We start from the raw sequence: 14,790 nt of genomic DNA, 5'->3' as shown, positions 1-14,790 counted from the left end.
AGGGAGACACAGAATCCGAAGCAGGCTCCAGGCTCCGAGCTGTCAGCACGGAGCCCGACGCGGGGCTCAAACCCACGAATTGCAAGATCATGCCCTGAGCTGAAGTCGGATGCTTTAACAGACTGAGCCACCCAGTCGCCCCTGGGATTACCTTTTAAAGAAGATTAAACTGAACAACATAAAACCCCAAATTATTAAAGCTTAGCCATTGAAATCCCCCAAAAGATTGAAATAACTTAAACATGGTTTCATAATGAAAAAAAAAAAAAAAAAAAGGTTAGCAGTGGGTCCTGTCTCAGCTCAGAGCCACAGCTCTAACAGGAGAGAGGAGCCATCATCCAGCTGCCCAGACAGCATGCCCCAGGCTGTGTCCCTGGCCTTTGGTGAGCCTGCAGTGGGCTGGCACATTCTCCCTGCTCCGTCCTGGAATCTTAGCACCTGGCTCCACCTGGTGGCAGTGGCTTTAAGACTGCGATGCAGAGGGGTGCCTCAGTGGTTCAGCTGGTTCAGCGTCCGACTTCGGCTCAGGTCACGATCTCGCGGTTCGTGGGTTCGAGCCCCGCGTCGGGCTCTGTGCTGACAGCTCGGAGCCTGGAGCCCGCTTCGGGTTCTGTGTCTCCCTCTCTTTCTGCCCCTAGCCCACTCACACTCTGTCTCTGTCTCTGAAAAATGAATAAACCTTAAAAAAATTAAAAAAAAAAAAAAAAGCCTGTGATGCAGGGATTGGGGGGGGGCGTCTGAATCTGACATCAAGCCTCTCAAGTGAAATTTCCATTATTGTACTTTTCAACTCGGAATTTTTCCAGATTGGTTCTTTTTTAATATATATATATTATATATATTAATATATATATATATAATTTTTTTATTATTAAAAAATTTTTTTAACGTTTATTCATTTTTGAGAGACAGACAGAGTTAGAGTGTGAGTGGGGGAGGGGCAGAGCGAGAGGGAGACACAGAATCCGAAGCAGGCTCCAGGCTCCGAGCTGTCAGCACAGAGCCCGACACGGGGCTCGAACCCACAGACTGTGAGATCATGACCTGAGCGGAGATCAAGAGTCAGACACTCCCTCAACTGCGCCACCCAGGCGCCCCCAGATTGGTTCTTATCTTATCATTTCTCTCTCTGTGCTGAGATTTCCTGATCGATACATCTTTGTCATCATACATACATTTACTTCTTAAACATGGTTTCTTCCAATCCTTTGAACATATATTTTTTAAAGATTCTATTTTTAATTAATCGCTAGCCCCAATGTGGGGCTCAAACGCACAACCCTGAGACTGAAAGTTGCATGCTCTACGAACTGAGCCAGCCAGTCACCCCCGAACATATTTATAATAGCTTCTTTGAAGTCTTTGTCTAAGAGAATTCTCAGCAAGTTGCTATGGACTGATTTTCTTTTTCCTGAGTACGTGTCATACTTTCCTGTTTCCGTACTTTCCTTTTTGTGTTCAAAACTGGAAGTTTTAGATCATATATTGTAGCAGCTCAGGAATCTGGTTCCCTACTCCCCACTCCCTGGGTGGTTGCTGGTGTTTTGTTTGTTTAGTAATTTGCCTGGACCGCCAGTTCTGTGACATCTTTCTCCCCTGGGGCACACAGCCACTGATGTCTGTGCTCCTTTCAAAAACTTTTGGTTTTGTGTGTAAGCCTGGCCTCCTGGCCCCGACTACTCACTGATTGGTCAGAAGTTGTGCTCACCCACCTTAAGCCAAGAAAGCTTCCACACCCTTTGACAACGGATCTGTGTGTGGCCTGGGGGGCCAGTTCCAAGTTTAGACGGTTTATAAGTCTTCCGTGGCTTTTATTTTCCACCTCCTGTGTCTGCTGGGTGTGTGTGTGTGGGAACTCAGCCAGCAACGTGTCGATATCCTCTCTGGTCTCTCCCGAGTGTGTGTACAACCTTGTCCATGTACACAAGCCTCCAGCCCCCAGAGAGATATGTAGAAGCTGATCAAGGCTCATGACAGGTGTTTCATTCCTCAGATCCCCCTGTTAGAATTCTGGCTAGCTCACCAGGCTGTTTCTCGTCCCAGTTAGGACCACCATGTCAGCCTATGATATTGTCATTCCTCGATTGTTTGCCACTGAGATCACTGTTGTATCTGACAATGGCCAGGGGTGTGGGCTTTTTCCACTTTCCGATTGATCTACATTGGGTCAGCCCCTCTCTGCAGTGAAGTTCCTTACTGACGGAGACGAGGTCGGAGAACAAACACACTCGAGGCTAAACCAACAGACCCCACTGTTCTCACTCAGCTTCAGTCATTTTTCTTGAGTAAACCCTTCCCAACCTTTTGTATGCCTTTGGCCGGATTCCACGGTGCTCCAATTTTATTGTTGCTTTTGGGGGAGGGTATGTGCCACGAGCCTCTCTTCTCCATTCCAGAAGTCCTGCCCTATATTAGCATTTTAGAATGATTAGTCCTGAGGTTACCACTCTATGGGACCTCTGCTGCCAACACTACTTATGGTGGTCACTTGCATTCATGGCCTTGGCTACCGAGCCATGCCTCTCAGTATCGGTGCCCCTGTGTGGTCTCCTCCCCTTCAGTCCAGGCTGGGTCTGGGATTTGCTTTAAATGTTAAAACGCACTGGAAGTGTCAGGCTTAGGCATATAAAAGGCCTGGAAGTCCCTGTTTTTGTGCCCTTGGGAGCCCTGAACTGCCACGTAAGAAGTTCCAGCTTTCCTGCAAGGAGGACCACGGAAAAAGAACATGTAGTGAGAGAGAAGCCCTAAGACGATATGGAACTGAGGAATGTAGCTGGCAGTGAGAAATGAAGCCCCAGAAATTCGACCCAAATGAAGCCACTCCAGCCACGTGAGCCTTCCCGGTTCAGGCACCAGACATATGAGTGGCGAAGCATCTTGGAAGTTCCAGCCCTGGGCGGCATGCATGGAGCAGAGGTGAGCCATCCCAACTGTGCCCCACCTGGAATCCTGGTCCCCAGAATAATGAGAAATAATAAAAATCATCACTGTTGTGAGCTACGGGGTAATGAATAGCCCATTTAAGGAATGGATACCCAAAATATCCAGGTGAAGGAATCACGGCTGGCCTTTTGGCTCTCGTTTCAGCCCCATCTGACACATCTTGACATGTCTGTCTAGGTTCAAGAGCCTCCTGGTCTCAACTCACTGGTTCCTACCAAGTGGTGTTATATTCTGAGTGTGTCACCTGAAGCATAAACAACGTTCGTTTCATACAGTGCCCTGCGGAGAATCCAGCAAAAATAGACACTTAATGAAAGGCTTCGCGTTGATACTCACGGTTAATATGGTTGTGAGAGACACCAACTCTTACCGCCCAGGAAACAGAGCACTTTTTGCTTCTTAGTCACTGAGTCACGCTGGCAGGATCAAGGCAATGCTTTTGGTCCGCCCACTCTTCCAGTGCCAAAGGCCCTCTCATAGAGCCCACTGGCACTACGGCTTCATTTACATCCGTGGGCTTTCTCAATTCTGAGACTGCTGGGGTCAAGAGCATTTTGTTTTCACCACAGCACAGGAATCCTGGTTCAGACGCCTACTTACATGGAAGGAGCTCAGAGTCAACTGAATGAAGAGTCGTATAAGTTTTGAAAATCCTTCGACTTGATCGTCAGTGATGAAAGAGAAGAGAATCTCGTGAACGCCCAACAAAGGAATGAGGACCAGCGTTGACTTTGCCAATCTGCAAATGAAAACCAACAACACTGTCACGAGGACCACACTGGGAAGAGGCAACGTTTCCCGCTCTTCTGTGTGTGACTTTATGGTAGCTCTTATCCTACTGCTAAATAGTTGACCTTCCAGTTTGTCTCGTTGGCTACACATGGGATGTCTTGAGGGCCAGTGTGGTCTTCGTTACTGATGCACCCCTCCACCTGACTTGTGGCCAGACGTTCAGAAAACAAACATGAATTGAGTGAATGGATGAATGGATGGATGAATTCTCCTATATAGATTATGATGTGTCTATCATCATCTATAAATATCAGATTATGTTTTGCCTGATGGATAGATTTCCACGTGCATGGCTGTCACCTTGGGACACTACAGCACTACCACATTTGACAGATTTCCTGTTACCTGATTACCTGGCTAGCAGGTGCCTCTCTTCCTTTCTCTATTCAGGACTTCCAATGTCAGTGCTTTACTGAACCTGAGAAGGGAAAGAAACTGGCATGTCTGGGGTCCCATAGCTACTAAGTGACAAATCCAGGCCTGGAAGTAAGATTTCTGACCTCACACTCACACCCTTCACATTCCATGGAGGGCTTGACCGTTAGCCTCCATGCTGCCCCTCAGCCCCAAGACGGCAAGGGCTACAGGAAATGAGAGACTGATCCTCCTCATAAAAAGTGCTGTGTGGAAGCTCCTGTTGTATATACTCTACGTAAAAAAGACAAACATTCCTTTGTACCACCCACGTGCAAAGTGCACAGCTGGGGCCCAAACATTCCATACCACATACCGGTGGTTCCCAAACATGGTTTACTGTTAGAATTCCTTAAGGAACTTAAAAAGGTAGATGATAGATGGATAGATGGATGGATGGATGGATGGATACATAGATAGATAGATAGATAGATAGATGGATAGGCAGATAGATGGTAGATAGATAAATAGATACATTGATGATAGGAAGATAGGTAAATGGATAGATAATAAGAAGATAGATGATAGATGGATGGATGGATGGATGGATGGATAGATAGATGGATAGACAGACAGATAGATGGATAGGCAGATAGATGGTAGATAGATAAATGGATAGATACATTGAAGATAGGAAGATAGATAAATGGATATATATATATATATATATATATATATATATATATATATATGAAGATAGGTGATAGATAGACATATAGATAGATAAATGGATGGATGGATAGATAGATAAATGGATGGATAGATAGATAGATAGATGATAGATAATAGATAATAGATAGAGCCAGCTAGCTTCCTGGGCCCTGGTATCGACCTCCTGAGTCAAAACCTCTGGATGTCTTGTCCTGGGAATGTGAATTTCTAAGGCATTCCTCATGGGATTCTGATAAGCAGCCACATTTGGGAACAACTGCTTTTCAGTACTGAGATTAATTTAAAACTAACTACATTAGCAAAAGTGACTCATATGCAGGGTACAAACAGAGCTACTGTCTTGTATACACACATTGGAAAAAAAGAGTTTCATCGTAATGACTTTTAGCCCAAATCACTTGTCTTAAAGGGCCAGACTTGGAGAAATCTCTCCCCTGCTGAAGGCCATGGACTTAAACATGTCGGAATATCAGCAGCTCCCGGGCAGTATCCTCAGGAAGGTTTAACTGTGCCCAAGAGAAAGTGCTTAGTATGAATCCTGTACCCGTGAGAGCCATTCAAGTGTAATGTTATCAAGAAAACAAGAAAACCCTCACCTTTGTGCCCCGAAAAGACCTAAAGCCCGTTAAAGAGCAGAGGGGACGCCCCCCGGGCCCGTGGTCAAGAGATATTTGTGTTTTAATTTCCAGGAGTATTTTTAAAATGCTTGGGTCAGACAATGGCGAAATGGTGGCCACAGGGTGTATCTGTCCTGCAGACGGTTTTTACTTATGCGAAGAGGGTGATTTTTGTTATCGGAGCCATCTTTAAGTAATAAGTAAGGAGAGTTTGAGCAGAGGTCCAGATTTCCGGCTTCTTTTGAAAAGTGGGAGAAGCTGGCTCTACGGGGCCCGAATTCTTGCTTGGTGACCGTCGGCTCTGGCCTGAGGGTGGCTGTTTCTTTCTAGAGGGAACATGTGTTCCAGGACATGCAGCCGGTCTGCCCCGCTCACCCACAGTTCCTCGCCTGGCCCCCGAAAGCGTCTCAGTTTGCCACCCTCGCTCCGGTCATCTGGGTTTCGAGGACACATACTTACATACTGAGTGCAGATCCGCATCTCACTCTCAAATCATTCTCGGGGCCTCGCTATGCCATTACGTGCTTTGAATAAGCTCCTTATTTTGGAATAATCTTGGATGTGTGGAAAAGTAGCAAAAATAGTACAGCGAGTGCCCACATACAACTTCACTGTTTCCACTAATGTTAGTCTTGTATTAACCACAGACCATTTGTCCAACATTGGTATGTGACTAACAACTATACATCCGGATTCCATTTGGGTTTCACCAATTTTTCCCACGGATGTCCTCTGCACGTGCCAGAATCCTGCATTTAGTACGGGATGATCTTTTAAAAATGACATCTTTTTTATGAGGTTTTGGTAACGACCAGATCCATGGATGTCAAGGGATTTCCCGTTCCTCACCTTGCTCTGACTTCTGCTTAGACAGAACCCCGTGTGTGTCCTTGGTCGAATGGAAATCCATAAATGTCTTTCGCCGTTTACGCTCGTGAACCTTATTTATGCTCATTTTTTCATCTACGGCCAATTGTTTATTTAAATTGTTTGGCTTATTGCAGTCCGTTAGCCATCCAGCAAATATTTATTGAGCATGAGTCAGAGCAGTGAGAGAGGAAGAGTTGCCATCAAAGAGAGCACAGGCCAGTATCTGGGCCTGGGTTCAAATCCCGGCACCGTCAATGACTGGCCATGTAGCTTTGGGCAGACTATTTCACCTCTCGTCTGTAAAAACAAGGGTTCTACGGCTGATAATAAGAAGTGCTGAAACCATAATAAGATATTATTTATTAATAATAATACAGTCATTTTTAAAGACGAAATGACATGTAAACCCTCAAAATTATGGTATCTGACACTCTCAGAGAGAGGAATCTTGCACTGTTGCTGGGAATGCAAACTGGTACAGCCACTCTGGAAAACGGTGTGGAGGGTCCTCGACAAATTAAAAATCGAGCTACCCTACGAGCCAGCAATTGCACTAGTAGGTATTTATCCAAGGGTACAAAAATGCTGATTCGAAGGGGCACATGCACCCCGATATTTATAGCAGCGCTATTGACAATAGTCAAAGGATGGAAAGAGCCCAAGTGTCCATTGACTGACGAATGGATAAAGAAAACGTGGTGTATACATACAATGGAATACTACTCGGCGATCAAAAACAATGGCATCTTGCCATTTGCAACAACATGGATGGAACTAGAGTGTATTCTGCTAAGCAAAATGATTTCAAGCATATGTGGAATTTGAGACAAGATAGCTGAACATAAGGGAAGGGAAGCAAAAATAAGGTAAAAACACAGAGGGAGACAAACCATAAGAGACTCTTAAATACAGAGAACAAACTGTATTTTTGTTGCTGAGGGGGTGTTGGGTGGGGGGACGGGCTAAATGGGGGATGGGCATTAGGGGGACGCTTGTTGGGATGAGCACCGGGTGTTATATATAGGGGATGAATCACTAAATTCTATTCCTGAAGCCATTATTAAACTAAATGTTAACCAACTTGGATTTAAATTTAAAAAAATAAAGAAGCCATCCCTGCCCTGGGGTGCCTTTGTAGCCTCAATGATCAATTTTACTTCCATTTGTGACTTTTTTTTTTTTTTGTCTTTGGTTGCCTGCTAGAAAGTCTTTTAAGAGAGGGCTCTGGGGTCCAGCAGGTTAAGAAATAATTCTCCTTTATAAATTCGTCAAGAGCTCTGCCCACACACCACACACAGAGTTAAGACGGGTCCTCCAGGGGGACAGTCGCCTGAAGGCTGGGAGCCACACAGATCAGAGACCGCGCTGATCGTCGGCAGGTGTCTGTCCACATTCAGGGGGCCTGGGTCAGCTCTCCTGCTCCGGGCCAGGCAGGGGGACCCCGTAACGTTCCTCCGCCTGAATGGTGGGGAGCCCAGAGACAGAGCTAGGACTACAAAAGTTCCTCCACCTCCTAGCCACTTGCCTTTTTGGCAAGACCTAAATATATTTGATTTAAACCTTCCTAAAATATACTCCTGGAGGGGGGGCCAAATCTTGAGAGCCACGTTCTGAAAGTTCTCAAAATCTGGGAGAGGTGGAGGCAGACCCGTTTCTACCAGAGTTTGGACAAAATGCCCTGGGCCCCTCTGCCTCTTCCTCCCCACCCTGGCAGAGGACGACAAAAGAAAACAAAGCTGGAGGGGGACCTGGAGGGGGAGGGGGAGGGGGAGACCCCTCCAATGTAGGGAGAGGGCAGTGTGAGCTGGGGGTGCCGATGACCCGCCGTGGGTGACGGAACTTAGAAATGAGGGTGTTAGCGCTGTTGGGAGAGAAAAACGGGCAATTGCCTCATCGACGTTGGAGGATTCTCCAGCCCAGGCGGTAAAGTAAGGTGGCCCGGTGTGCCCTGAGAGACAGGGCCTGGATTTTTGCTCATTAATGAGCACAAGCTACTTAATTGTACTGTACTCTGCACGGAGACAGGGTAAGTAAAGGGAAACTGATGGCCAACCAAAATGATGGAGAAAATCACCGAGAAGTGAGAAGTCCCCTGGACTTACCCAGCCCTACGCGTGGAGACCCTGGGGGAATGAACCCTGCTCTCGCCAGGCAGGTGGCTGCTCACAGTCGGTGATCCTTCCCACCGACCACCCTACTCACACCAGCGAGACTCTGGTGACCGCTTTGGATTTCTGGATCGTTTGTTGCCAATGGAGCTAGGAGTGACGGCACCAGAAGGAAGCTTCAGCCCACCCCTGCCTTCCACGGTCTCTTAAGAATGAACAGTTGTAGAGTCCGGTTTATGTATCTGTCTCTTGTGAGTTCAGTTGGTGTGTGAGTCGGCCCTCTAAAGTCTCAGCCACTTGGGGACACTGATAGGTCCCCAGCTCAGCCGCCAGGTGGTAGCAAACTTGCCAAGGTGAGGTGGGTCACCCTGGGGGGCCTTCAGGTGGCCCTGCACCCAGGTTCCTCTTTTCAAGCTTTATCCTTGAACGAGAGTTGGGAAAGGAAAAGAGAACCTTCCAGATAGATTGTGTATGTCAGACAGGTTATCCCTTCTTCCTCCAAAATAGCTGTCCTGAATCATTGCTCGGCCATGAGGGTCTCCCCGGTATCTTGATTTACGATTCCCTAGATCACTGGTTCCCAATCGGTCATGTACGCTTCAGGGATATTCAAGACAATCCATTTGGTATTAGGAGAAAATATAAGAAGGAAAGATAATGGGAGTTCTATGTGCTAATATTTAATCTATCCTTTATAATTTTCTTTTTTTTGTATTTTATAATGTCCGTATTAGTTCAGCAGACCATGTGTACATATGATGAGAGGCATGCTCAAAATTTCTTTACTGAAAAAGATGCATGATCAGAAAAGTTTAGAGACCACCATCTTGAATAACTCCAAAGGAGACCTTGCAAAAAGGGGTATTGAGGCTGCTTAGAAACACATCTGCCACGGCCCCACCAGAAAATTCCACGCATTATTTCACTAGGGCATCTGAGGCAGAGGTCCTGCACTCTGTGTATCAAAATCTCTTGGGGAGCTCCATAAGGAGTCCACATGGCGGCGGAGGGGGGGCCCATGTCGCATTTACTGAGTCCGAATACCCAGTGGGGAGCCTCACGAGTCTATCCTTTAGGCTGGCTGTCAGGTGACGCTTACAAGCAGCCAGAATGGAAAGTTACTGCAGGGGCGCTGTGGGTCTGGAGCACGGGGAGAGCCCCAGTGGTACATGGCGGGCTTTGGGGCCACCAAATAGCAGGGTGCCGGCTCTCAGTCTGCATGGAGAGTGGTGTCTTGGGATCTGTCTGCTCCCTGATCTGTCTGTGGGGAACGATGTTCTCTTTCCAGTTTCCCAGATGCCCCAGTGTCCCCTGCACCTGGTTGGTGAGAGGGCTGCCCCCCCTGAATGGACCCTGAGTGGGCAGACTAGAACAGCTCTGACTATGCTTTTGGACCTCCACCCTCACAGAACAGTTGGAGGCTGAGCCTTGGGAAAGGGCCAAAGAAACTTTGAGCCACTTAGAGTCTCCACCAGAGGCGCCCAGAGAGTCGGTGTGGCTCTGTGTTGTCCAAGCCAGCCCAAGTGCTCTGGGGATAAGGGTGTTTGCAAAATATTTGGGCCAATTATAGCATATATTTTGCCAGTGTGGAACCATGCATGTTTACCCTTCGGGACCTCCTGGAAGAAGGGTTTTAAGCAGATAGGACTTGGGGTCTGGATCTTGGGCAAACACCACTCGCCACATCTGATTAGACTGAGAACCCACATCTATGACCTTCGGTCCTCCAAACAGGCAAAAGATGGGTCTCATGTGATATTCTCATTCTCCACACCAGAAATCAGACCCAGAGAGGCCAAGTGACTTGCCCAAGGTCACTCAGAGAATCCGGAGCCGTGGCCAGCACCAGCCTCCCTGATGCACGTTCACGCCAATATACTAGTCCTCGGGGTTGGAATGTGTGGTCTTTGCAGACTGGGTCTGCATAGTACCTTTCTTTTGTTCCAAGCTCAGTGCCAGGCACATGGTAGGCGTTCATTAAATGTTTGTCAGCTAAGGGGCACCTGGGTGGCTCAGTTGGTTAAGCGTCCGACTTCGGCTCAGGTCACGATCTCGTGGTATGCGAGTTCGAGCCCCGCGTCGGGCTCTGTGCTGACCGCTCAGAGCCTGGAGCCTGTTTCAGATTCTGTGTCTCCCTCTCTCTCTGCCCCTCCCCCATTCATGCTCTGTCTCTCTCTATCTCAAAAATAAATAAATGTTAAAAAAAAATTTTTTTTTAATAACAAATAAAAAATAAAAATAAATGTTTGTCAGCTAAACAGGAAAACCACCTTCCCAGCACATGTGGGTCAGGCCCCATTCTAGCCTTAGAGAGAAACAGAGCTCTGGCTGTCCCCACTCACATCTCTGCCTATGACCTGCCACGGGGACTAAAATCCTTACCATTAGAGCCCCTCCTTTGGCTCAACCAAATGGCTCAACCACCCATTCTTAGGTGCACTTTAAGCTTCCTGCTACAGGAAATATGTACCCTTGACTACTCGCTTCATTTCCACGGGGCCAGAAGGTCCTCAGCAGTGGCAAAAACCCCACACGACACCATGACACCTTTTAAGAGGGTCTCTTCCGGATACTCTTATCTTAGGAGATAGACATACTGATGTAACTCATGCCCCTCTTCCCAGAGCATTAACCAGGACAGCCCGAAGGGGTCAAAATAATCTTGGAGCATTGGGTACTGACCTCAGGCCACTCACCTGTATTTATAATCTCTGAAGCACATTTGATGGGCTTTGAGCTTAGAAATGAGAAGCTTGACAATTTTCAGGAAGATGAAGAAATTGACCTTGGGGGGAAAAAAAAGCAGATATGGGTAAATACATGATGGAGTCCATGTGGTTATGAATATCAAGGTAATCTGGGGCCTGGCCATTGGATCCTTATCCAGATAAACCAGGGGAAACTTGGCAATTGGCCATTCGGGTAGTATGTGCCTGTGGTCATCCACACTCTTCCTAGGGCCATCTTGATACATCCATAGATTATTTTATTTAATCCTTATAAGAATCCTCTGAGGAAACCACACTATTTTTATGTTGTGATACAATGAGAAAACAGAGGCACAGAGGAACAATTACAATTACCAAGTTCGCACAGCAGGTAAGTGATGGAGCTGGTACTTACACACAGCTTTGCCCGATAATTACCTTTCCTTCCATGAAACAGAAAACTCACTGCCTCCCTTCTGTAAAGAACTCCAGCCCTATTGGTATCTAACCTGAGATCTTGTTGCTGCCATGGAATTTATTGGAAATTACACGTTCCCCACTCCCTAGACTATATTCCACACCTGTCATGGGTTGGGAAAGTTCATCCCTTTGTTGTCAGCCTTGGTAGAGATTTTTAACTATGTGTGCCAATTCTTCAACACTGTTCCCTTCAAAAGGCAGAGCCTAATTTCTCCCTTCCCTCTGGTATGTGAGCTAGACTTAGCTGTGTGCATCTAATGAAAAGAATATGGCAGACAATTCTTCAACAGTGCTCCCTTCGAAAGGCAGAGCCTAATTTCTCCCTTCCCTCTGGTACGTGAGCTAGACTTAGCTGTGTGCATCTAATAAAAAGAATATGGTGGAAGGGATGCTATGTGACTTCTGAAGTTAGGTCCTCAGGAGCATGGTATCCACCTGGTTCTGTCTCTCTTGCTCTCTCTTTCCCTCTGGGGAAAGTTAACCGCCATGTTGTGAGGACACTTCAGCAGGCTGTGGAGAAACCCACATGGCAGACCTGAGTCTTCCTACCAACAACCAGCACCGCTTACCAACCATGTGTATGAGCCACTGGGAAGCTGATTCTCCAGCCCCAGTCAAGCCATCTGACAGCCACAGCCCTGGCCAACACCTTGACAGCAACCACGTGAGACATTGTGGGGCTCTTGGAGAGGTAGAAGGGCAAATATTTGAGTGTGGGTAGGGCTTGGAGAATGAGAACAAGAACTGTGAAAAGTGAGGCTGGAGTAGGGGTGGAGAACCAGCTCCTGCACAGTCTTCTCAAGGTTAGAGGAAGGAGTTTAGGTTTTCTTCTGAGAGCAATGGAAAGCCGGTGATGAATCTCAAGCAGGTAAGTTACCCAATGAGATTTATATTTCTGAACTTCAGAAAGATCATTTTAGAAGCTGTGGGAAGAATGGATTAGATGAAGGCAAAATCAGAGGAGGGGAGACTAACGGAGAATCAGAGGAGGGGACACTAATCGGAGGAAGATGATGGAGAGATGAGGTAAAGCCACAGCCATGGTGCATCAGTGATGGGAAGTAGGAGAGGGATTTGAACTTTCTAAGGAGCTTGAGTCAAATGGCCTTTGTTAGTGGTTGGATGTGAGGTCCGAGATGACCCCAACATTTCTCGGCTGATCTCAGATGTACAGTATTACCATTCACTGAGAATAAGCACATGGAAGAAGAAGAGCGGTGTGGGGAGAAGAGGGATGATTCCAGCTGTTTTGGACACAAGCGATGTCCCAAGGCAGTGACATATTTATGTCTGCATCTCAGCAGAGAGGTCCCAGCTGGAGCATGGAGCCAGCGATGGCTGGCTCCAGCCAGAAAAGCTGTGCAGACTGGGAGAAAAAGAGGGTAAGAGACTCACCTTGTAATGAAGGGAATGGTGGAAGCGGAGACGGCAAAGGAGATTGAGAAAGAACAGGCCCGGGCAGTTGGAGCGAACCACAAGGAAGTGGTGTCCTGGAAACTCATGTCTGTAAGAACTTTGAGGAGGCTTAAATGCTACCCGAAATTTCAGCAAAATAAGACTGCATTTAGCAACAAAGAGCTGAGAGAAGGTGCAGTTCACAGGTGGGAGCCCAAGGTAGATTGCAATGCTTTGTTTTGTGAGCTAGATGTAAAGAGGGAGACGGCCAGTGTAGACCACATTGAAGAGGCTTGGCTGTGAAGGGAAGCAGAAGAATAAAAAGAGTAATTGACAAGAGATACAGAAGGAGATCACTTTTCTGTGCAGGGCTAGAAGAGGTTTGGGGTTACAGGTTTTTGTTTTTGTTTTTGTTTTAATGGAAAAGACAAAACTGCCTCTCTGCAATGAAAAAAGAGCCAGTGGAGACGGTGATTGGGTAACAATTAATGGAGTCTACAAACTAGAGATCAAAGTCTCTATGAACTTTGAGCCAGTGCAGTACTAATCCCCCACCCCTGTCTGGAAACAAATCCCTTGAACCACATATTGAAACACAAGCTCCAGAATCCAATGTGTACCTACTGAGACTTGCCTTATTGGCCTCAGGAGAGTCAGTGCTCAAAGCTAGCAGTCTACAGTTCCAGGCAAGAGGCTATTTATCCCAACCCACTAGCCAACAGGAATGATGGAGCTTCCTAGCCAAGGAATATTTAGCAACAGGACACTTAAATACAAACTAAATGCAACCAAGTAATTTATTTCTTTAATGGGATATCTGCTTTTCCTCATGAAGAGAAAACGTTGTGTCCTTGGCTTAGTGATTTGTTGAACTCAAGCATTTTTTCTTGTAAAGTAAGCTTAACTGGGGAAAGGCACATATTTTAGCAAGTTAATTTCGATCAGGACTGTTTCCTAGGATACGAAGGGTTGTGATGGAGAGGATGTGGATTTGCTGTTGTTTGTGCCTTCCAGGGACCAAACATGAGAAAATGGGCATCAACCAATGGCCGTGCAGAGGAAGTGCTTCTTCAGTGCCACGGGATGAAACACCAGCCTGGTTGACCATGGAGCTTGGGTTCATGGTCAAGACACAAGACAAGAGTCAGTAGGCACGTTGGGTAGTACTGTTCTTCATCTGTACAGAAGTAGGAAAAGGAGCAGAAGGAGGAAATCTTCCAAGAACCCAGCCAATTCCTCTTAGATGCTGTGATCAGAATGGGGGTGCTTAGGACCCCAGATAGATAACGTTCCCTTTCAGGTCCTAGACAGTGCAGAATGCATTATCAGATATAAGATTCTTGGTGACACTTCCTTGGCATTGCAGCTCCTGTGTTTAGGTCCTGTGCTAGAAGAGGTGATGGCTAACATAGTAGGGGGCTCAGAAGTAGACTTCATCTACCCCTAAGCTTCTCCACCTACCCCAACCCCTCCTCTTCTGGCCTGCTGTGTGGACTAAAATGCCTACCATTAGAGTTGCTCCTTTGGTTTAAAATAGTTCATCCCTAGAACGCTGCTGATGTGTACACATCACATAGAAGATAAAGAACACTTGGGGTGGGGTGGAGGGGATTTTCTCCAACTCTTATTCATTCATGTGTCCATTTTCACAATGGATAATTCAATTGCTTACTTATGATCTGACCTACTTTCACCATGGGAAGCAGAAGATGGGATGCGCCAAAACTAAGTTTTAAGGGGGTGGGAAAATACAGGGTATGGAGAGATTCCCACTGTAACTCTTAGAGGAGG

General features: G+C 46.7%; 1 protein-coding gene across 1 annotated transcript in view; it reads right to left on the bottom strand.

The window, feature by feature from the left end:
* GLP2R (glucagon like peptide 2 receptor) overlaps positions 1 to 14,790 on the bottom strand; it is a 52,632-nt gene that overhangs the window by 6,587 nt on the left and 31,255 nt on the right. The window contains exons 10-11 of the mRNA XM_042915857.1: positions 11,113 to 11,201; positions 3,544 to 3,682 (exon numbers count right to left, since the gene is read on the bottom strand). Coding sequence (XP_042771791.1) covers positions 3,544 to 3,682; positions 11,113 to 11,201 — 228 coding nt within the window. The remainder of the gene's footprint in view (positions 1 to 3,543; positions 3,683 to 11,112; positions 11,202 to 14,790) is intronic.

This window comes from Panthera leo, chromosome E1 (genome assembly GCF_018350215.1).
Source record: "Panthera leo isolate Ple1 chromosome E1, P.leo_Ple1_pat1.1, whole genome shotgun sequence".
Taxonomy (NCBI): domain Eukaryota; kingdom Metazoa; phylum Chordata; class Mammalia; order Carnivora; family Felidae; genus Panthera; species Panthera leo.
This window is presented reverse-complemented; position numbering and strand designations above follow the sequence as displayed.